The sequence below is a fragment of the Sander vitreus genome, chromosome 20, assembly GCF_031162955.1.
Source record: "Sander vitreus isolate 19-12246 chromosome 20, sanVit1, whole genome shotgun sequence".
Lineage (NCBI taxonomy): Eukaryota > Metazoa > Chordata > Actinopteri > Perciformes > Percidae > Sander > Sander vitreus.
Genome location: NC_135874.1, coordinates 12745468 through 12769363, shown reverse-complemented (window position 1 = coordinate 12769363; position 23896 = coordinate 12745468). Strand labels below are relative to the sequence as shown.

Here is a 23896-nt window from a genome sequence, read left to right as displayed (position 1 = left end):
TGGTGCATTCCGCCAAAGCACGCATTGATCACCGGTGGACACAGATAGACATTTAAGAGAGTTGTGTGAGTGTGTCGTTGCAGCAGCAGAAGCAGGGGTCACGCTGTGAAATTAGGCTGCATGCCGGGGCTAATTGAACTCAGGGGTCACTAACGCGCATCGTTGACCATGCACGTTACTTAGCATATCTTAATGTGCTGATAAGATCATGTGTGTTACAGCTAATTTGAAGTAAAAATAACAAACCGAACAACAACGTAGCTGTTAGATAAGTGGAGGAAAGAAGAGAGTTTAGTGGTTATTGCTTTACGTTACGGGAAAAGAGTGTAGCTTTCACAGTTTGCTGCCATAAAAACCCCCAGCTGAAACATTTTGATTCTATTGAATTAGCCAAAAACATGATTGCCTGGCTGTTGTTTGTGAGAGAACAGGAGGTTTGGCATTGGATGCAGTTTTCCATTAAACAAACCCTAGCTTATAAAAGGTATACAATATACACACACACACACACACACACACATATATAAAATGGACTTGACAAGTGTTAATAAGTCCTTGTCACATAGGAATAAACATAGAAGCTAGAAAACCCACACGAAAACGTTCACACAGATCTTAAGACAGCTCTCAAGCAACTTTTCCCCCTTGATGTCTTGGCTGTTTTCCTCATTTAAGAGGCCACAAATCCCATGTAACTCAATATTTTAAATACTTCACTTTCAAAATAGACTGTCCACATTATCTTTACAGCCACATTAAGAAACGGCAAAAACCAAGTCCACTCTGCACTTACACGCACACACACATTGTATTCTTTCAAAGGTCACATTATGTAGCGATTGGGCATTTTGAAATAGGTGCTAAATCCACTTTGCTGTAATTAGAGCACTTACCAGCACACCAATGCGTAATGCATTAGTCCGGTCACTTCTAGGCAATTAAGACTTGTTTAATTTCACCTGCTGTGACCCGACATCTCCTGAATATTATTAAGAAGGAGCTATTCTGGATTTCCTGTGAGAATTAGGAAACACAGAATAAGGCCACAGTTAGTAGTTCATAGAGTTCTTAAGAACTTACAATTAAAATGAGACTGTAACTTTTGCTAAACAGCAGTCAAGCGACAATTATATATGGAAAGTTGGCTAACATTAGCCCCCATAAGCTACTGGTCACACCAGATCAAGTAAGGCTGTATCTCCAGAGTGTGGTGAATAGAACAAGGGTGCATTTTATTTCTTATGCATTTAACTTTTCATCTGTACAGATAAGATGTATTTAAGTTTTATTTCAGATTCCAAAAGTTACATAGTCTCACTTCAACACACATAAAAACATTAGAATCTACAATTAAAACTTAAGGAGTGATCAAACACATAATCAGATATCCATTTCACCCTAAAACATTATCAGTAAAATACAATAAGCTTTTTGACATAATATACTATACTCTATGGCAAAAGTTTGGTTTTAAACCTTTAACCTCCAAAGAGTGAAGTAAATATTAGGAACTGATCTACTAATTTGCTGCTTTGATGTTGACCCATGTTGTCCCGCCTGACTTCTTATCAAATGACCCCAACTCTGACTCACATGCTGATGAAGATGTCTGTTTGTGTGTGTGTGTGTGTGTGTGTGTGTGTGTGTGTGTGTGTGTCCAGCATTTTACATCAGACCAAACTGCCTCTATATACAGACAGACAGACAGACAGACAGACATTCTCTGCCTCCTTTGCCCATCTGGAGCAAAGGCACAGCAGTTGCAACAGTGTTGATGATGACTTTAATAAATGTGTGTGCATGGTGTGCTTGATGCCCTGATGCCCCCCCCCTCCCCTATTGCAGCTCTCTGTGGCTTGACCTTTGACCTGGTCATTTGACCTTCCCGGTGCATACCGCTCCTTGGTCATCCAGCTGTGAAATAGACCCTGTGTGTGTGAGCGCATCTGTGCTCTCGCAATATCCTGGAGGAGCTCTCTGCAGTTTGAATGAAAACGCCTGATCGACACATTTGTTTGTTTCCCCATAGGGTCGCTGGTTCCTACTGGTTTCCTTTTATCGTTGGCCCTATTTGCTCACACTTATTCTGCACTGTAAAAATCTTTCTATCACTGCTTCCATTCTTGTTTCCTCCCAGATTCCTTGCCCCCTCTGCAGAAGGACAGAGGAACTGCATGAACTGACATAATTTCCAGTTATGTATTTGGGACTCAGGAATAGAAGGAGGCGACTAGGCAGACAAACCACGAATCTCAAAAATATGTAAATCAGTTTTTTTTTTTTTTAACCACAATAGATTTACCTTTCGATTTGACATGCAATATTTTGAAACCAACTGGGTGAGGGATGAATATGAACATTTCTCAAGGTCTTATATAATAATGTTATATACACAGGGTTGATTTATTAGACTGAGTGGAATGTTTAAGATTATTGTCAGACCTCTACCAGAGAAAAGAAACAGCACACTAATTTCTGTCACATGTGGCTGATGCAAAAACTTTCCCTTACAAATCTGTCTTCAACAGACAACAGAATAACTCCTTTTTAAAGGACAGTTCCATCAACTTCATGGATACAATGTAAGCCTGTGCATGTTAAGCTACTGTGCCTAGAAATCGTGTCCCTCCATTTCTCCCCACATCTTTCTTTCTATTTGAACTCGTCGGGTCCCCAGTACAGCACACAGGGCCCCTTTTCGTCTCCTCCCATCCCTCTCTCTTCTCTCCTTCCTCTATCTCTCTCTTTCTGTCTCTCTGCCCCCCTGCTAGGATCCCCACAGCTGCGCGGACCAGGTGCGTTCCGCCCCGACACACACACACACACACGCACGCACGCACACACACACACACACACACACACACACACACACACACACACGCCAACGGACGCAGCAGGAAATGCCTAATACTAGTTTTAGAATGATGCCACTATGCCAGCTTGACAGGGAGGCTGCAGGATCTATCACCAGAGAAGGCAACAGAGAGAAAGTGAGACAGATATGGAGAGTTAGTTAGTTAGTATCTCGCAGCTGATTAGAGAAAAAAGTGGAAACTAAAAGAATGAAACAATTACTTTATGTCTGAACATTATGTTCTAGTTTGAAGTTTAGATAGTTGACAAAACTTAGAATTTCTTAGCTCATAAACAGCATCTACACATGGCCTACTTCACTCTCCGTGGAGGTCCATTTCCAGCACTGGATATCAACACACTACATCTCCCCTGGCACAGCCAAAATATATCCAACTACACCTCTCTCCAGGGATCAAGTAAAAGGGACGTCTGTCTGTGCGAATGTGTGTGTGTCACTGTGCAGGCATGTGTGACTTTATGTGTGGGTGGATGCACATGTGTTCTTATAAAAAAGTACCAGTTATTTTGGTCTGTGGCTCACCACAACTCACACTCTCCCCTGTCTTGTGCTCATCTCACACAGCCCCAAGAGAAGGGGGAAAAGAATGTGACAGACGGAGAAGCTTTTTTAAATAAAAGTAGAGGAGAAGAGGCTGAAGAGGAGGAAAAGGTATTCGTCATCAAAGGAGATAGTAATATATGACTTTCATGTACGTAGTGAGTTAGTAGGCATTGGAAGCCATCACAGGGCTCTCCATTCATGTTTCTTCTAAATCATAGATACACAAAATATACTGTTCATCTCTTAAACATCTCTAAACTTTATTTTGACTATTTTGATTCTTGGGGAAGTTCAGAAGTACTTAATTCTTTCTGCAAACAGCAATAATAAAATGAAATCAAATGAAATAGCCCTGTGACTAAACAAAATAATGTACTAAACTATTTAACTCCGGCTACAACTAATGATTATTTTATTGTTCAATTAATTTTGTCTATAAAATGTCCATTACAATTTACTAAAGTCCAAGGTAACTTCTTTAAATTGCTCCGACCAACAGTCCAAAAAACCCAAAATATTCCGCACAATTGAAAGGCTGGAACTTGGTTATGTTTGGCATTATTCTGCATTCATCCGTTATCAAAATGATTCATGTTCAGCTCTATTTTTGACATCACCTATCTTACAGCCCTGACAACAGTGAACAGAGTAGTGGGGTTCAGAATAGAATCAAAATATTTACTAACACCCTTCATACTTAAGTGGAAATGCATTTTACATTTATTTTTCTTTCAGACTCAGGAATTTACAACAAAATGTGTGCCTTTAGTCAAAAATCACCCCAAACATTTTGAAAAACAAATCCTGTTCTTTAATTTCCCCCCAAATTCTATTTTCCTTCAATAATAGCAATCCACTTTAAACTGGCACTGCTGTAATGTAAGTCTGTCACACAGTTTTGTTGCTGAACACGAGCTGTTCCCCCCCATCATTATGGAGCGTGAAGCAGATGTACTGTATCCTGCCTCAGCACCACCAGCACTCACATTATGAAGAACAACACAAAGACATGACAGTTTCCAATTTGATTTCTCAATATTTGGGCAGCATTTGATCAGTTGACACGCTGGCTATGGTTTACATATTTGGATATGCTGTAACAGCGGAACTGACAATGTTATCTTCATGACAAATGTGTGTTTAGTTTAGTTCTATTAAATATGTTGACTTTATGTTGATCTGACTGTAAAGAAAAGTTTCAGTTTGCTATTGGCCTGCTCGCAGAAATTACATCATTGATAAAACAAATCCAATTTAAACTGGCTTTAGTTTGTTATTCGTTAATATTATTACAGGGGCAAAATGTAATTGTAATGTCATTAACAATCCCCATTTTATTCAAAATGCATTTGCTCAATAATTTGTCTTACTGTTGATATATTTCTATTATGCAACTGCTTATATTTTTTAATTGAAAGTATTTAGTTTCTAGCATTTGAAATAGAAGTTATGAAGCCAAAAGCTTGTACATGATGGAAGTTAAGCCAAAAAAATGTAGTGGACATGTCAGAGGTCAACCTGAACAGATACTAAGGTGCACCAGAAGCAAAAGCCCTGGCATTTCATTGTGATGGAAACTTAGAAAGGCCACCACCTACAGTACACACACACACACACACACAGCTGACACCTCAGTGTGGCCACATTATCACCTCAAACCTTTCCATTCACTGATTGTCAGGCCAGTGTTTCCACCAGCGGATGTTTTTTGAGGCCAATGTTTCTTTGAAAAGACTCAGAGGGCCTCAACCAGGTAGAAGAAACCTACATCAGCTATTTTAGACTCCATTTTCTGTTGGATACCTGAAGTTCTACTTACCAAGAGCTTTTTAAGCTGCACCACTGAACTCTTTTTGTTCTAAGCCAGTTTTCTGTTTGATTGTAGGTGATTGATCTGTCTTCACAGCGCAGGGTTTAAAATGTATTCTATTTTTCTTTAGAGATATTTAACAAAGTGCAAGACTACTGGCATAATATGGCCCGAAATATTCTAATATATGTTCACTAAAATGAGTACATCAGTAAAAAGTCTGGAGAATACTACTACTACTAGAACTACTAGGTTTCTCTTTGCGTATGTGGAAGTAAGCCACTAAATCTATACACAAAAACACACACACTCCAACAGGAAGAGTGTGGGTGTTTGGGAGCAGCTGCATGGAGAAGCATCAGACCCAGCTTCCTCCTGGTGCAGCCAGCATCTCTCCTCCCTTCTCTTTTTCTCTCCCTCTATTTACTCATTTCCTTCACATCTCTAACACTGACAGAAACATATATCCAGTCATACCAGACAATACCACCATCATGCAACATCCTATGCTGGCTCTTACTTGAAAACCGAACACAACAAGATTGAATCTGCACTGTTGGCAAAAAATTAGCTGGCATACAGAAAACATGGTTTGTGCATGTTGCAATACAAACAGTGTGTGTCCTGTTTTTGTCCTCTTTCCTCAGAATGGAGACTACCACCACCTGAAAGACCAAATGTTGCACAACACTTTCCTGTGTAGAGCTCTAATCGAGGGCTTGTCGGTAGCTTCGATTCCAACACCTGTGCGAGGTGAGGCTCAGACGACTCAAGGACAGCAGATAATGCCAGGAAATTAACATAAAAAAGAGGTTTTGGAAAATGAACTGACAGTTAACAGCCTCAGCTGTAAAATGTCAATCTTTCATTGTTGCGCAATCATCTTTGTATGGGCTTGATTAAAGAAAAAACAAGATGAACAGAATGTACTGCATCTGTCAGTGAATATGTAAATGCACTAGTTGATATAGTATCTGAATCAAGGCCATTGGAGTCTTCCTCTAACACGAGACTGCACAGGTGCAAGTGCCTTAACATCTTTGTGTTTCACTTTCCTTTCCAGTTTTCTATTCTTACATACTAATGCTATCATCCTGTCCCATTCCAACCAGTATTCCTCCATCTTCTACTTTCCTTTAACTCCTCTCTGCAACTCCTTTCTGTCAGCAGCACACCCCCAGTTAAGTGGTTACTGTGCTGAAGACACTAAGCAGTTATTTCTGTGTTTCCTGTGTGTCATGTGGTGGTAGCTCGAGCTAGCTAGCATGGCTGACAACACACAGGCTCCCAGGTGCAGAGTGTCACAGTGTGGGCCGTCAGCCAGAAAGCCTGTGGGCCAGTTAGCAAGCCAACTAGGCCCTGCAGCACGTGCTGCCCTCCACCCCCACCCTTAACCCATTGCTATTCCCAGTGGAAAGGATGAACAGGCTTGTGACATTTTCTCTATGGGAAAGAACGTCCACTTGTGTATGTATGAGCCTGTGTGAGCTTGTTTTTTTAATTTTATTTTTAATGAGGGTATTACTTCTCCAAACTAACCTGTTTGGGGATACAGTTGGTATAAATGATTTAATGTGTCATCCACCTGTCAAACTTATGACACTCTGGAATAAGCTTGTGTTTCTCCCCCAGAGTTCAGGGGGTTAGGCTGCGCCGACAGAGAAGACCTCGAGTGAAACCAGCATGCAGGGGCACCAGGGTTCGCCCTCTTCCCCCAGCTCGCCCCCAGGCTGCAGATGCACCGACCCAGACAAGGCTGCACTTCTCTGGGCAGCACAGAGAGACTGCTGTGCTTCGGTTCCTGGAGCCCTGATGCTCTGATTGAGACCCTGCACCCATGCAGGAACCAGAGGGAGGGGAAGGGGAGAGCAAGGGAGGGGATGCAAACACATCTGGCATCTGCAAAACCCTGCACACAACTCTCATATCATCAGGAAGAAATGTACAGGCCATATAGAAAAGCGAGTTCTGTTTTCCCCTCGCTATCACACATGCAACAGAAGATACACACAACCCCCCCCCCCCACACACACACACACACACTCACACATATCCAATTGTGTGTCTACTACCTCTACAATCTAGAAAAGTAATTATGTGAGGAACAGGACAACAAGTCACAACAATTCTCCAGCTGGTAGGACAGCACCAGAATACACCACTCTCTGCTATTGTTCTATTTATATAGCTCACCAAACAAAGCCGTGTTGGTGTCTAAAGAAACTAATTATTTAGTGGCATAGCAGTTAAAGAGGAAATGGTCTGAAACAATGCTATTTTCAATTATGTATACATACACAGTATATACATACGGTAAAATCTATTAAAGCTGTCAAGGGGAAGATAACTGAAAAGCTGTGAAAGGAGGACACAATACAGAGCGTATCAGAGTGCAAGAAATTTGTGTGGGTGCACATCTCTGCAAGGTGTCTTTTTGGTGTGTTTGTTTCTTTTGCGTGGGCGCTGCCTTTTGCATTAGGCGGCAGTACAGGACGGAGTTAGAGGTAGTGGTTGGGACATGCGTGTGTGTGTGTGTGTGTGTGTGTGTGTGTGTGTGTGTGTGTGTGTAAGAGTGCAGAATACTTCTGATAAACAAGCAGCACCTCTCTCTATCCGTTTTAAGCCCACTCGTCCACAGAGCCACGTGTTTATCTATCGTTTTCTTTAAATGGTTTGGCGATAAACCGCGATTGGTTTCTCTTTATCAATTTTAAATCATAAAGAATTTGACAAGAAGGAAAATACCTGCATGTAAGGGCATAATAGAATAACATATCATGCATATACACAGTGGTGTTGGTGTGCCTCTGAGCTGCCTCCTCTCTTCAGGGTGACAGAGTGAGAGGCATAGCAGCGAGCTGGAGCGGTACGCTCTTTGTGGCCAGCTGTGGGGCCATTAAAGGCCCATCTGCAGACAATAGGCTCTGTCTGAAGGGCACACACAGCCTGGTTCCTGTCCTGCTCTGCCTCACTGTGTTTGTGTATGGATGCGTATATGAGAGTACCATGCATTTCCATGCCCCATTTTAATCTATTACAAAGGAATACACAGAAAAACATACACATACTCATGCAGCTACTTCGAAATGTCATTTCAATGTAACTGCATTAAATGCTGTAATTTTCCCCAGCAAATCTCTACCTACATATAATGGACTCATAACCACAGTTCGTGATAACGGCTTCTCAATGTGGCAGAGATAAACATGTCAATACATCATTGCAGATGACGGAAAAACTTTATTAAAAGGTTATCTCCTCTCTCACACTCGAAAAAAACACAACAGCATGCAAAAACATAGGCGGGCGCTGGGAAACTGCTAGCTGGCCCAACCACATACCACTCAGCACGGTTCGATCAAGCAAGCCACATCTACACACACACACACACACACACACACACACACACACACTGCTGCTGCTGCATGCAGACACATGCAAAAAATATCTGTCCCAATACTAAAATAGGCCCTGAGAGGTTGCACCTGCACCTGTGCCCTGGTCCACACCTACACACAGGTGTCAGGATGTGACACATACACACAGACAGAGAAAGAGAGATAGCAGAGAGGGAGGGGGAAATACGAGAGCGGGGTGAATCACACTGCTGCGGTCGACCAAAAAGCTTTTTCTAGATATCATCTCTGTATTTTGGAGTCTAAAGATGAGTGTGATTTTTATTTTTAAATAGACTTTCAGGTGTAATTATAAAAAGTACTGCACACAATTAAGTAATTCCTCGGTTCTCTCTGATATGTAATTATATAATATGACTTGTATACATAATCATGGGTTTGCGGGGAGTGGAGTGATTGTTTAAGCAAAGTGTGTATCATATTGCATACATGAGTGCATTAAGTGTCTCATTTTGCAATCCAGAATGAGTGGTCTCTGATGGGTGCATTTGTGTGTCACACTGAGTCATACCCATTAGTCCCTCATTGGTATAGTCCCTTCTCAAACGGAAATGGCGAAAAAGGGGGAGAAATGATCTAAATAGTGCTTATCTTTAAAATATATATAGCTAGCTGCATCAGCAGACCCATTCAAGCATGAACACAACAATACACAAATGCACGGTACATAAACAAAAGGATGGATGAGATACATTTTATTATTTCAAAGACATTAAGAAAATAAAGGCAGTATTGATTGAGGTAAATTCAGTTATTCACAGTACAATCAAAATAAGACTGAATTAAACTCAAACGGACATTATTTTTGTTTGCCTTTTACTAAGCTACTGATCATATTAAAATCTACATTGAAGAAATTTTAAGAACTGTTACTAAAGTCTGAGCTCTGTAGTGTTCTGGCTTTAAGATGAAGGTGAAAAGGTTGCTGGATAGTAAAAAGTAAAAACTACTAACTTGGTTGATTTTCTTCTAATCAACCAACTTTGGAATACAAAGTGGTTTACATGGTTTCTTAGCTACAATATGTCACATTAAATGGAATGCTATAAAAACACTCTGCAGGGGCTCTATTGTGTTCTTTGAGAAACATTGACACCTTGTGGAAGCTGACTGTTGCTGCAGTCCAACAAGACGCTGCTACAGCTGCACTAAAACTTCCAAGTTAAATTCTCTTTTCATTTATTTATTTCATTTTCTTCTATATATTTAATGCATTTAATGTTTTATGCAATTTGAATTCCCTTGTGTTTCACATGTGCTATACAGAGAAAGTTTTCTTACAGTGTAGACTATTGTCTTGCTGGTCATATAATTAGAATATCATGAAACAGTTAATTTATTTCAGTAATTCCATTCAAAAAGTGAAACTTGTATAATGTATACATTCATTCCACACAGACTGATATATTTCAAGTGTTTATTTCTTTTAATTTTGATGATTATAACTGACAACTAATGAAAACCCCACATTCAGTATCTCAGAAAATTAGAATATTGTGACAAGGTTGAATATTGAAGACACCTGGTGCCACACTCTATCAGCTAATTAACTCAAAACACATGCAAAGGCCTTTAAATGGTCTCTCAGTCTAGTTCTGTAGGCTACACAATCATGGGGAAGACTGCTGACTTGACAGCTGTCCAAAAGACGACCATTGACACCTTGCACAAGGAGGGCAAGACACAAAAGGTCATTGCTAAAGAGGCTGGCTGTTCACACAGCTCTGTGTCCAAGCACATTAATAAAGAGGCGAAGGGAAGGAAAAGATGTGGTAGAAAAAAAGTGTACAAGCGATAGGGATAACCACACCCTGGAGAGGATTGTGAAACAAAACCCATTCAAAAATGTGTGGGGGGGATTCACAAAGAGTGGACTGCAGCTGGAGTCAGTGCTTCAAGACCCACCACGCACAGACGTAAGCAAGACATGGGTTTCAGCTGTCGCATTCCTTGTGTCAAGCCACTCTTGAACAAGACACAGCATCAGAAGCGTCTCGCCTGGGCTAAAGACAAAAAGGACTGGACTGCTGCTGAGTGGTCCAAAGTTATGTTCTCTGATGAAAGTAAATTTTGCATTTCCTTTGGAAATCAAGGTCCCAGAGTCTGGAGGAAGAGGAGAGGCACATAATCCACGTTGCTTGAAGTCCAGTGTAAAGTTTCCACAGTCAGTGATGGTTTGGGGTGCCATGTCATCTGCTGGTGGTGTTCCACTGTGTTTTCTGAGGTCCAGGGTCAACGCAGCCGTCTACCAGGAAGTTTCAGAGCATTCATGCTTCCTGCTGCTGACCAACTTTATGGAGATGCAGATTTCATTTTCCAACAGGACTTGGCACCTGCACACAGTGTCAAAGCTACCAGTACCTGGTTTAAGGACCATGGTGTCCCTGTTCTTAATTGGCCAGCAAACTCGCCTGACCTTAACTCTATAAAAAATCTATGGGGTATTGTGAAGAGGATGATGCGATGCTCCAGACCCAACAATGCAGAAGAGCTGAAGGCCACTATCAGAGCAACCTGGGCTCTCATAACACCTGAGCAGCGCCACAGACTGATCGACTCCATGCCACGCCGCATTGCTGCAGTCATTCAGGCAAAAGGAGCCCCAACTAAGTATTGAGTGCTGTACATGCTCATACTTTTCATGTTCATACTTTTCAGTTGGCCAACATTTCTAAAAATCCTTTTTTGTATTGGTCTTAAGTAATATTCTAATTTTTGGAGATACTGAATTGGGGATTTTCATTAGTTGTCAGTTATAATCATCACAATTAAAAGAAATGAACATTTGAAATATATCACTTTGTGTGTGATGAATGAATATAATATACAAATTTCAGTTTTTGAATGGAATTACTGACAAATCAACTTTTTCATGGTATTCTGTGTATGTGTGTGTACACACCTTTTATATATATATATATATATGTTTACATAGTAGTAAAATAGTCATGTTTTTAGCTGTATGTCTTTGTGTACATTGTGAGCAACCTTGTACACATACTTGGCCAATAAATTCTGACACTATATTAATTCTCCATAGCTGACAGACAGCAACATATTTGATTGAAAATCTGAGAAAATAAGTTACATTACTAAAATACTAGTAAAATACTTTTGAAAAAGAAAGATTAAGGATGCTATATGATAAAATAAAAGCCTTCATAAATCCTCATCCTTTTCTTTCTCACCACGCATCCCTCACAGTTCATCCTTCCCGGCTCCAATGGGACAAGAGACTCCAGTGCCTTTGAGGCCACAATAGCCATTAGGTACCTTCTTCAGGTATTGCTGGTGATAGTCCTCTGCGTAGTAAAACGGCTGCCCCTCCCGGATCTCTGTGGTGATGCGACCGTAGCTTTTTTTATCCAGCTCCTAGGCACAAAATACAAACAAAACCCACAATAGTTACTGTACAGTTTCAAGTTTCCGAAACTAAAGATAAGCAGCTGAAAAAGAAAATGCCAGATGAAGTGCAGAATGCATTTCAAATAAAGCGTATAATTAAAAGGTAGTTCAGCTAAAAATCTTCACAGATTAAACCATTTTTAACCTATTTTTCTATGCATATCACACACAGTGGAATGGCAATGATTATGAGGTTAGATTTAAGTTCACTTAAATGTGGAGATGCAGAACTACTGGCCTCCTTGATCAACAGCAGTGCTGTTAGAGGTTAAAATCACTAAAAGAGACCCATCTGTGAGGAAAACATTCCAAGTATGCAGCACCTTCATGTGTTCAGTTTCCATCACCACAGTCATGACATACTTTCAGCACTACTTTCTCCGTTTCCCCTAACTTCCTCAAAATGATCACACCTCTGTAAATGGTTGTTCTATTCTGTGGTGTATTGGATGTGAACTTTCAATACCTCTCACTAATACAGTAAAGAGGTTTTGCTCCGTGGCTAGAAAGCCGGGTGATTGAGTGACAGAAGAAAGGAACACCTTTTTCTTTCAGTAGTGCCGCTTGCCTCTGTGGCTCTCTCTGTGGGACAAAGCATCAAAGAGTATCCGCTCTCTTTGAGAACTCCTTAAGACACTTTTATACTTACACTTTTCTAAACACCTTGAGAAAAAGCTTCAAACGCTCAAGAGCACAATCACATAGACACACACATGCACACTCCAAACACCTCTGACAAATATATCAAATACTGTACCTGCTGGGCTGAGTGGTTTTCTCTATCAAATAATACAAGCACTCAGCCCTCTCTAGATCAGTGCTCCTGAGAGCTAACACAACAACAAGTTTGGGGTGCACTGGGAGTGTCTGGCAACAAGTAGCTTGCATGTAGCGCGCTACACCTCAGAACCGTGTGCAGCACTGAGGAGCTTTGCTTTATGGAGGCGTCAATTGGCAGGGTTCAGCAAGCACCATGAAACAGAAGCTAAACGTGTTCTTATCAGCTTCTGCACGATACTGTCATGGATCCTGCTGGAGAATTTAAGGAATCTTCATTCCTCGTAAGGTGGTAAAACTTTAAAACTGCCTGTTTAAGTTTGTAGTTTGCTCCCTTTATGGAGGCTGTGGTAAGCTTGAATTCATGGAGGTTATGATGGATTCCAAGTTTTCAAGTCAGGATAAAAGCAAAAGGTCTTATTAAAGCTTCTCAAACGACTGCAGCATCATCCACATTTCTATTGTTAAACTGTAATGCTCTTCATATTCACTTGTGAAATATAGTGCAAGACACAGCTTTCATTTTAATGTCAGGCACAACAATGCAGACTTGTGAGACATGTCCCAGAATGGAGTTTTCACTTTATATGTGCAATAATCAATATTGTTTTATATATTCAACGGCTCAAATGGTGTGTAACATAAACAGTGTTGCTCGTAGTGATGAACCCACAGAATTATCACCCAACCTTGCAATCCTTCTGAGCAGGTTCTACATCAGTGTTTTGGTTTTATGGAAAGCAATGTCACCGTTTTGGTTCACTCTCACTGCTCTCATTAACCCCGTTTCCAGCAACAGCCGGCAACTATTTTTCGGTGAGAAAGCTCTGATAAACCCCCTATATGCTACCTGCCCAGCACCAGATGGCAAATGGACAACGTTGGTGAACAAAGTAGAACATTTAGCAGCTAAAAAGCCAGATATTCCCTAAATATAGGACTTGCATTCTCCAGTTGGCCAGGAACAACTCCTAATTAATCAAAATGTTCAGTGTCTGCAGGGTTAGCTGATTTGCAACTTCATAGAATGAGAACATGTCACTGTTGTGTTTACAGGTTGTTCTGCTTTCCCCAAGTGGCCATATAAATCAATTAATAAAGATCTAAATATAAAATACATATATGGCGACAATTTAGAGGAACAACCAACATAAAGTTTCTTTGTAAGAGATTGGATCAACACGAGCCTCCAGAAACTCCCATTGGTGTTTACCTGGGTTGAGATCTGAAGACCATAGTATATTATTCACACTGTTTTCATACTCATCAAACCATTCAGTGACCCCTTGTGACAGCTATGAAAGCATCTGCATTTGTTATGATCTTCCACTTATGTATTCAGGTTTTAACTTCATTTTTCACCTACCTGTAACTATTAATTGCGAACCTTTCCATTCTTTAAATGTCAACTGTTGGTCAACCAGTCTCGGGCTGCAACTAACAATTCTTTTCATTATCTATTAATCTACTGGTAATTTTTAATGGATTGAGTTGATTACTGTCAAGTTGATTATTGTCAATTAGTCTTATAATATAGTGAGAAATGCCCATCATAAGTTCCTCACATTTAAGAAACTGAAACCAGAAAATATTCAACATTATTGCTTCATATGAGTTTATCATGTAATCCATAATCAGAATAGTTGCCGATTAATTTACAATTAGTCGACTAACACTAACACAACTAACGCACTTATACTTAAAATAAGATACATTTGCTGTTTCTAACTCCTGAGTTAAAACCAAACCAAGCCATATATGCTCCATGTGTGGCTACACATCTTTTGCTGATGGTGTAACGGAAGCTGAATAAAAGTACGGAAATTATTATTTTGGACAGAAGAATTTGGTACTTTTAGGTCATCTGTAATGTGCATGTAAGAGTAGACAGTGTGTACAAAAAAGTATCACCACTAATTATAAGAGGGAATAATGTCAGTGAAGGGCAGCAGGGTAATGTATAATTGTGTCCACATGGAGGCAGTGTGGCACTAGCTGTGTGTGTGTGTGTGTGTGTGTGTGTGTGTGTGTGTGTGTGTGTGTGTGTGTGTGTGTGTGTGTCACGGAGGTGATGCAGTAGAGTCAGTAAATCAAAGCTCTGCGCCCCACAGAGAAGCTGAGGCAGCGGCTGACCTCTAAGTCCTCAGTGGCTGCCGCTACAATGTGAGGGCTCTAATCTCCCTGCAGGATGGACCCAACGTCCACAAACCAAACTACAGCCACAACCCCAACCTCACAAGCATGTACATATTTACCTTTCAAATGCACACTGTGTGCAGTCTGACATAGGAGAACCCATTTTTCCTGCCTATATCCAACAGCATTGTAGTAAACCAGCCGACACGAGCGTGGAAGCTTTGTACACCATGGCCTAATTAATCAGTCATCACCAAACCACTGTAGTAGCAAACCCTTCAGGGCAGAGGACTCTTCATGTGAGGAGAACACAATGTCCAAGAAAAGGTCTGCTATTCTGAGCAAACGTACACCCCCGCCCTGACACACACGCACGACTCCCTCGCTCGCCATCCAGCACTCTACAGCAGTCACAACACGGCGGCCATTTTAGATCTATAAATCAGAATGCATGGCGTCACGCCACTGTGTATAACCTTATGTGGCTTCTCTCTCTCTCTCTCTCTCTCTCTCTCTCTCTCTCTCTCACACTGCAGCAGAGGAATTGAGGGAAGGATGTGGAGTGTAAAAAACGGCAAAGATGGAGGAGAGAAAATTCTAGAGAGGAAGCGCAAACGAGATGCCCTCAAGTTGAGCCTTTTGATGCCGGTGATAATGACGTCCAATGATGCTACATAGAGGGAGAGAAATGTGTTCATCAGTGTTTGTGTATGCGACTGTATTTATGTGCGAGTGTGTGTGAGGATTGAAACAGAGCGTCATGAATAGGACACGTTAGGTATAGTTCAGGGTGTGTGTGTGTGTGTGTGTGTGTGTGTACATTTGTAAAACAAATCCCATCACACAGCCACATTATGGGGTCTCGCCGCCTATTTGACGACAAGGTAAACCTTTACATTTTGGGGCAAAACTTGGTTATTAGTTACGGTTAGGGTTGGGATTAGGCATGTACTGCTTATGGTTAAATCACCAGAGAATAAATGTAAGTCAATGCAATGTCCTCCTGAGTGACAAAAACATTTGTGTGTGTGTGTGTGTGTGTGTGTGTGTGTGTGTGTGTGTGCTCACTCAGCCCTTCCTTTCTTCACGCCTGTCGGAAAGACTCCCCTGTCAAAGGCATGGCTGAACGGGTGCATCTCTCTCTCTCTCCTCTTTTCTGACTCTCTTTCCATCTCCCTCCATTGCTGACTCCCTCTCTCTCTCTCTCCCATGTGAGCACAGACCACCGCTTCGTACTACCAAGTCCTCCCTGCTCTCCAGCCAAGCGAGAGAGCCCCTCTCGCCATCACCATCGCCAGAGAGACGGCCTCGGGACACAAATAGGACGTGACACCCCGAGAGAGGGTGGAGGTGGAGGAGCAAGAAGAGGATGAGGAAAATGTACTCTCTCCTCTCGTCCTACCCTACTGTCTTGTCTCTCTCTGTCCCCCCCCCCCTCCCCTCGGAAGGCCTACGGCTGCAGAGTGGTGGGGACAAGACGCGCATTGACATAGAGTTTGTGACACGCGATGACTCATAGAGAAGCCATTTCAGCAGGGATATGACCTCAATTCGGCGATTTATGTAATCATCCCTTAGTCCACTCCTGTTACTGGTGTGTGTGGTTACCGCCATTTACCATTTCTCTGGCTACTCTCCATCAATTTATTCATTTTTCTTGGTGTCCTCATTTCAGTCTTAATCACAAATATGTAAATAATGTAATGCCAAAAAAATAATAATGCCAAAACATGTTTTACAAGGCTTACAATGTATATTGAGATATTTTATTGCAAGCAAAATTGCAAAGCCTCGATGTAAAAAATACAGCATTACAAATATTGAGTCCTACATTCTTATTTTACTTAAGTAGAAGTACAATAGTACTCATTAGAAAATCAAATGATGCCTGTAAAGGTGTTATGTTATTGAGGTATTTGGGATTATCATTGTTGATGCATTAATGTATAAGCAGTATTTAATGCTGTCTAGATTAAGCTAATTTTAACTACTTTATATACTGTTCTACTACTATAATACTGCATATTTCATTAGCTGATCACGTTTTTCATGTAAAATATTGATCTTTAACTAGTGACTACAGCTGCCAAAAATGAAGTAAAATAAGATTCCCTGTGAAATGTAGTGTATAGAGTATAAAGTAGAAATACAATAAAAATACTTCAGTAAAGAGCAAGTACCTCAGAAAACAGAAAGTTGTACTTAAAGCACTTAAATGCACTTAGTGACTTCATTTTCAGAATGTCAAGACAAACGACAACAAATGGTTTGTACGTTACTGCAAACTCTTGATCTCATTTGCACAGACCTAGAACCAAGGTATCGTTCACTGCAGCTGCACACCTGAACTTCGGAGCACACAAAGCCCTTCAACATGTTAAAAATGTAAATACACTTTGAGTACTGCTGAAAGCAAAGTTACTCTGGTACAATGCTGGTAACAGACTGTGGTTCTGCCTGAAAACACATGAAGTAGGCTGACATGATACGACTAGTCCGCGGCACCCCGCTTGCCCTTGATGACCTCAGGGAGAGAGACGGAGCGGGAGTGATGGAGAGAGGACGAAGAAGGAAGACAGACGGGGAGAGAAAAAGACACAGTGATGGTGCAGAGACACGCAGGGAGAGATTGAGGGAAGTAAAGGAGGAGAGCATGGGAGATTGGTGAAAAAGCAGTCTGAAAGAGAGAGGATATAATGAAAGAGTAGAACAATACGCTAATGTACATCACTGTGTGTGTGTTAAAGCATGTGCATTTAATCTGTAAGTCTGTATGCACAGAGGATGAAGAGTTTTTTCCCCACTACCCTGCTCTGTTCATCTCTCTTTCTCTGTCCGGGTCAGGCATCCATTTTAGCTGGGCTCTAATCTTCAGCGAGCGCGCCTACATTTTGTGAGCGAGGAAGCCAACACTCCTACATTTTGAGAGGGTGAGAGGATGCACTCACTTCAGTCTCGGAGCGAGGCGGTACGCGCTCCTACGTTGTTTTGTTGTTGTTGTTCTATTTTCCCAGGGCAAACAACAAGTAGCTCAACATCTGAAGACTGAAAAACGCAGAAGATCATCCCTGCATTCTTGTGGAAAACGATCGCCTTTTAACATTTCAGCTGCACTGTACTTAATATTTTAATATCAATATCTCACTGAGGGACGGCCATTTACCTTCTGGCAATTAAAAAGTTATTTGTGAACAATATACCTCTTATCATTTTCTATTAACAGGTTACATCTTTGCGATCGATCACTTTAGCACAAAGCAAAAAGCTTTCCATGTAAAGCACAGACCGACTATGAAATGCGGGAGCTGGGGAAAAGCTGGAAGAGTAAATCTACTTTTGAAGACATTCCAAAATTAGAGACGTGAGCTTGTGTGACATGAAGCCCGATTATGAAACCTGCTGATGCTGCGCCCTGTTTTAACAACCCCCGGGCTTCTCCTCTAGACTTCTAGCCCCAAACGATCCCCCTTTTTTTTTTTCAGCCATCATCTGAACCCCAGCTTCCCCCTTTCAAGCTCATTAAGTTAGGATGCCTTATCAGAGGGCACACTCACCCCTCCAAGGCCCTACACACATGCATGTGCGCGCACACGCAATATTCAAGCTGGCTTGATAAAACCTATTGTTCATACATGCACACACTCATCTCTTTCTCACTCACACACACACACATACACACCCCCGTTCTTCCATTTTTCACTCCAAACCCTATCCCATCTCTAACCCACCCCCACCATCGCCCCACACTCTCCTCCTAATCAACTCTTCCCATCCCTTCTCTCTCACCCTCCACTCACCCCCAACCCCCCTTACCCAGCTCTGGGGAGACACATTTTAGCAAAGAGGGAGGGATAGAGAGAAAGAGAGAAGGGGAAAAGAGAGAGAGAAAGATGGGGGAGACAGAGGGAGAGAAAGAGATGCACTCCTCCTCTCTGCTCTGCTGCCACAGCGGCTTGGCTACAGAAGCCTTTGATGTTCTGCAAATTTCAAATTTCATTATAGAGAACCCCCTTCTCCTCTCCCCCCTCCCTTTCCCCTCCTTCTCCTCCCCCTCGCTGCTCTCGCGCTTAAACAAGCTTTTCTGCCTCGCTCCCCCCTCCCCAATAATGCTGAAGTTAAGAAACTGAAAGCCCTGCAGAAGAGACTCTTCATATGGGTTAATTATTCATTGGGCTGTGCGTGTATGTGCCAAATGTATGTCTGTGTGTGTCTGTACATACATGCGAGTGTGTATGAGTCATGGGCTGGCAGTGGGGTGGAATCTGGATTTTATGATGCCTGTCTTATCTGCGATCGTCTTGGATCGCCTCCACGCACTCTCTCTTGTCACTCTACCGAACAAGCACTCACTTCCCCCGATACGAGAGCATTGGCCTTTAAGGATAAAACACACAGTCACACACAACCTCACGCCCACATACGGATACACACACAAAGCCCTTCCTCTGTACAGATGCCATTTTCAAGCCAGGGCGTCCTTGAGACTCAGCATCAACGCGGCAAGGCAACCATTTCAGGGCAGGAAGCTGCCATTTTGGTTGAGAGCGTGTCAGCTGCTTTGAGAAGATATGTGTCCCAGTGGCCCTCAGATGAAACTGGGGTGCCACTGAAGTGGTTGACAGATCGGTGGTGTCAGCAGTGTTGGTGGGGAGAGAGAAGGGGAGAACAGGAGGGAAGAGTCTGAGTGCTGTTTCTCCTCTGGATGTTTGTGAATGAGTGTTTTTTGAGTGTCTGCTGTAAACTGGGTTGAGGTTCTCAGCCTCTCTCTGGCATGGAGGTTTTCAAGAAGATAATGCTTGATATAATAGCCTTTTTTGTGCTGTAACATGAACCAATTGAACCTTTTGCTGTTTTTGGTTGGTTTTCACACTGTTTATTCAAGGGCTTATGGTGTAGTTATTACAGGTCTTAGCTGGGCATTACTAGGCTTCTAAATAAAAGAAATGCCATCAATTGGGATGTCAGTGGTACTATAGATATTCTAGAACAGTTTTTTGTGAATTTAAAAAAAAACAAAAAAGATATTTTCAATATTTTTTAAGGGGGGGGATTAACACACAGCATATATTTGTATACTGTATGAATCAATAGATACAAGTGTACCAGGAATTTAAAGGGATTGTGAGCTCTATTTTGCCTAAATATCATTGATGAGGTCATGAAAACATGACACCAAGCAAATGTTAATTGATTTTGTTAATATTATTGTTTCTATTTTTCCTTTTGACAGAACAATCTCTTCTCAGGGTCCATTTAGTTGCTGCTAACAGATAACATGATCTCTATCAGGGATTTTATGAACTTGTCATGTTGGCTACAAATTGAGTTTCAAGTGCATTAAATGATCATTATATCAACATTTAATGATTAACAATAACACTTAACACACCTAGTAGAGTGTGCGCCCCATGTAGACTGAGTCCTTGGCAGCGGCCCGGGTTCGAATCCAACCCACGGCCCCTTGCTGCATGTTGTCCCCCCTCTTTCTCTCCTTTCCTGTCTTCAAGCTATCCTATCAATTAAAGGCCATAAAAGCCAAAAAATAAATAAATAAATAAAATCTTTAAAATAAAAAATACAACACTTATCGTTACAATACTAATGAATAATTATCAACTAACATATCATTAGAGGTGAAACTCTATTGCCAAATGTGGTTTTCAAGGTCAAGAATAAACTGTATAACTCAAAATGTATTTTTCTTATTTCTATTTTCGATTTATATATTTTGGCCCTACATTTCCCATTTAGCTTTGAGCAATACATAAATAAAGTCTGTGTGTTCTTTAATTTTTTATTTAGTTTTATGTTTGTAAAGACAGCGATGGTGCATGGCTTATAAACCTGGCTGGTGTTTGTGTGTGTGTGTGTGTGTGTGTGTGTGTGTGTGTGTGTGGGGTCACCGTCAGTTGATAGCCTGTCAGTCAGTCATGGCCCTCTGATCTGATCCCCCCCCTTCCTGCTTCCTCGTCTCAGCTGCCACTCCTCTTTCACCTCTGACCCCAGCCCAAGATCAAGGTTGGGAGGTTGTTGCCTTGGCAACATGAACAGCCCTGTGGCCCGTGACTGCTGACCCCGGGACCCTTAAGTAACCATGACGATCATAATTTGCTCCCCTCTGCCCCCCTGCCGGCTTCTCCATGAATACCATTTAGAGAGAGGAGAGATGAACAAAGTGATGCAGGGATCAACGGATTGACAGACTAATTGACGGACGGACAGATGGAGTAAAGAACAAAAGGGGGACGCGTGTGCCACTGAAAGGACGAGCTTTAGAAATTAGTTTCAATGACCTATTGACCCTCTTCCTCTCTGTCAGTTCAAGAAAGAGTGTCACCGATTGGATGTAGATGGAGATCAACTTAACAGAGGTGGCTTCGCTTGACTAAACAGCATCAAACTCAAAGAGGTCACCACTCCAGAGACTGCATTTTAATTCTTATTGAAATAACTTGGACAACGCCACGCCAACAGTGTTTTGCTCATTCTCATTTTGTTATAGACATGATATACACATCACAAACATCTACTATTTAAAATGGCTGTATGTATCTTTCAGTTTGTGGTGATTCTAGCGACGGCTTTGGTCAAAAATTGTAGTGTTTTTACCACACCTGCTGTCGTAAAGGTCTTTTGTTTATGGTGCTGTATTGCACACTGTATTACTGAGTTAGCGTTACCGTGAGGTCATATAGTCGCGATGAATGTTTTGCTCAGACAGAAAATCTTTCATTTAGGCTACAATAAGTTACAGATGCATCGTTGCATTTCAAGTGTTGCATACGGTAACTTAGCCTGCTTTGGATGAATCGAGAGCTAAACCGGATTTCACTGTCACTTTGTCACGAACCAAATATAGCGCATTTCATGAAACCCAAGGACGCTTTACATAAGTACAGGGGGACAAGGGAAAAGAAAATAGTAGGCCAACACAAACACAGACTGAAAATAAATAAAAACCGGGCACTAAATAGAAGGGGGACGTAATTTAATGTTGGCTACTGACTACAACCACATTGTGCGTTGTAAAGTTATTTTAGGAATGAAAGACATACTACATAGGCTACCTGATGGCCAATTCGGGGTCGGTTTTGAATCATTTACAATCCCGTAATTGTCTCCATCTGTTGAAAGCCCGACCGTTGTCTGTCACTTTCCCTTTTAGCTTTTAGTTGTTCTTCGTTTAACTTCCTTTTTCTCTGTGATGGCCCTGCCCCAGGATCAGCCAACTACAAAAGCTAACTTCTAAAATAAAATACAATAGGCCTAAATGAAGAAATCTCCTGCTACCTTTTACCTGGCTGCATGAATGCGTTACTGTAGAGACGTTCTGCCTGCCGTTAATCATTTTGTGACTTTGCGGGAAAAATCGGACAATAGCGTTCTTTTCACTGTTAGGCCCTATTTTAACGATCTAAGCGCACGGCGTGAAGCGCATGGCGCAGGTGCGTTTAAGGTGTGTCCAAATCCACTTTTGCTAGTTTGACGGCGGAAAAAAGGGTCTGTGCGCCGGGCGCATGGTTCAGAAGGGTTGTACTTAGTGTCTTCATTAATTCATAGGTGTGTTTTTGGCGTAACATGCAATAAACCAATCAGAGTGTCATCTCCCATTCCCTTTAAAAGCCAGGCACGTTTGTACCTTGGCACATTGCTATTATAATGGCAGATTTGCACCGTAATATTTTTATTTATAATCTTTTGCATGTTAGTGTGCTGCTGCGCTTCCCTGTGTGTGTGTAACAAGTATAAGTACTGTGCACAAGCGTAGGTGCATTTTACTAATTTGCTGTTAAAATAACAATGAAATGATGCGCTATTGACTTTAGACCAGGTTTTTGTTGGTCAGTGGCGCGATCACTTCCCGCTGCCTCAAGATAGCAATACGCCAAGAATGCACCTGAACACACCTCCCTGTAAGACCAGCACGCCCATGGGCACAAAGATGGGCGCAGGTGCATTTGCTATTTAAACGACGTGGGCGCTGGATGGGAAATTGACAACTGTGTCGGTCTTAAACTAGCAAAGACACTGGCGTCGGGGCTTTGCGCTGCGCCGGGTGCAAGATAGGGCCCTTAGTATCGTTTGCCGTTACAGGTCATTAATGATCATCAGATGAAAAAATAAACGGTTTCAGAAACATTAAAAAGTTACATATTGTAACTTTAAAATTACCTCAGAACTGTAGACCTGCATGATGTGTGTGAGGTTGGGGCAATGGTTTGTATGTTATGCATCAACACTGAACAGCAAATTACAGAAAATGTTACCCGTTATTCACACTTTTTCAACAGACGCTTAACTTTACTTCACACATGGTTTGGTTATATGCAACGCCATGCTCGGGTAAGTATCATAATGAAACCTTCTGATGTGTGTGTGTGTATTATACCTGCTGGAAGGCCACTTTGCTTCTCAATGCAAGCTCCTGTTGAGTGGGGTTGGATGTGTAAATGGCTGAACGATACTGAGTACCACTGTCATTCTGCTGCCTCATACCTGCGTTAACACACAAGACATCCCACGAATAAGCATAATTACCACAATCGCCACAGACACAATGTAATTTGCATGTAAAAGGTTTTCACTATTATGTCATCATCCTGCATCTTGAATTCATGAAGCCAAATGAAGATCAGAGCAGATTTAGGCTATCATTAGCATGGCCTGCGGTGTGTAGGTGTATGGGCTCATGTAGGTGGGTGTATTTTCTTTTTCTGTCATCTTTGTGGCACTGTCAACATTTTCATCAGCTTTACATCAGTGTTTGGAGTAGAGCCAGGCTTAGTGTACCTTGACTAGGAGGCCAAACAGCTGCCATCATTTCTATGCTTTTCAGAGGCAATCAATCCTGAGCAGCTCTGGCATCCCTGGCCCACTCCGCAGCAGGCTTCTGTCTGTCTTTTTCTCTTACCCTCTCTCTCACTCAGCCTTTGT

The 23896-nt window shown here is 41.7% G+C and overlaps 1 protein-coding gene and 1 long non-coding RNA gene across 3 annotated transcripts in view; one reads left to right on the top strand and one right to left on the bottom strand.

The window, feature by feature from the left end:
• The first annotated feature begins 2639 nt into the window (after nucleotides 1-2639).
• LOC144534814 (uncharacterized) lies at nucleotides 2640-8955 on the top strand. Of its 2 annotated transcripts, XR_013503611.1 has the most exons (4): nucleotides 2640-2795; nucleotides 3440-3526; nucleotides 5876-5981; nucleotides 6861-8955. It is a non-coding gene; the product is annotated as an uncharacterized LOC144534814 (long non-coding RNA). The 2 variants fall into 2 exon arrangements; XR_013503610.1 differs by lacking the exon at nucleotides 3440-3526 and having other exon boundaries at nucleotides 2655-2795.
• Nucleotides 8956-9324: 369 nt separating this feature from the next.
• The window catches only part of msrab (methionine sulfoxide reductase Ab), a 39700-nt gene continuing 25128 nt past the window's right edge, over nucleotides 9325-23896 (bottom strand). The window contains exons 5-6 of the mRNA XM_078276856.1: nucleotides 23352-23458; nucleotides 9325-12016 (exon numbers count right to left, since the gene is read on the bottom strand). Coding sequence (XP_078132982.1) covers nucleotides 11843-12016; nucleotides 23352-23458 — 281 coding nt within the window. The 3' untranslated portion in view covers nucleotides 9325-11842. The remainder of the gene's footprint in view (nucleotides 12017-23351; nucleotides 23459-23896) is intronic.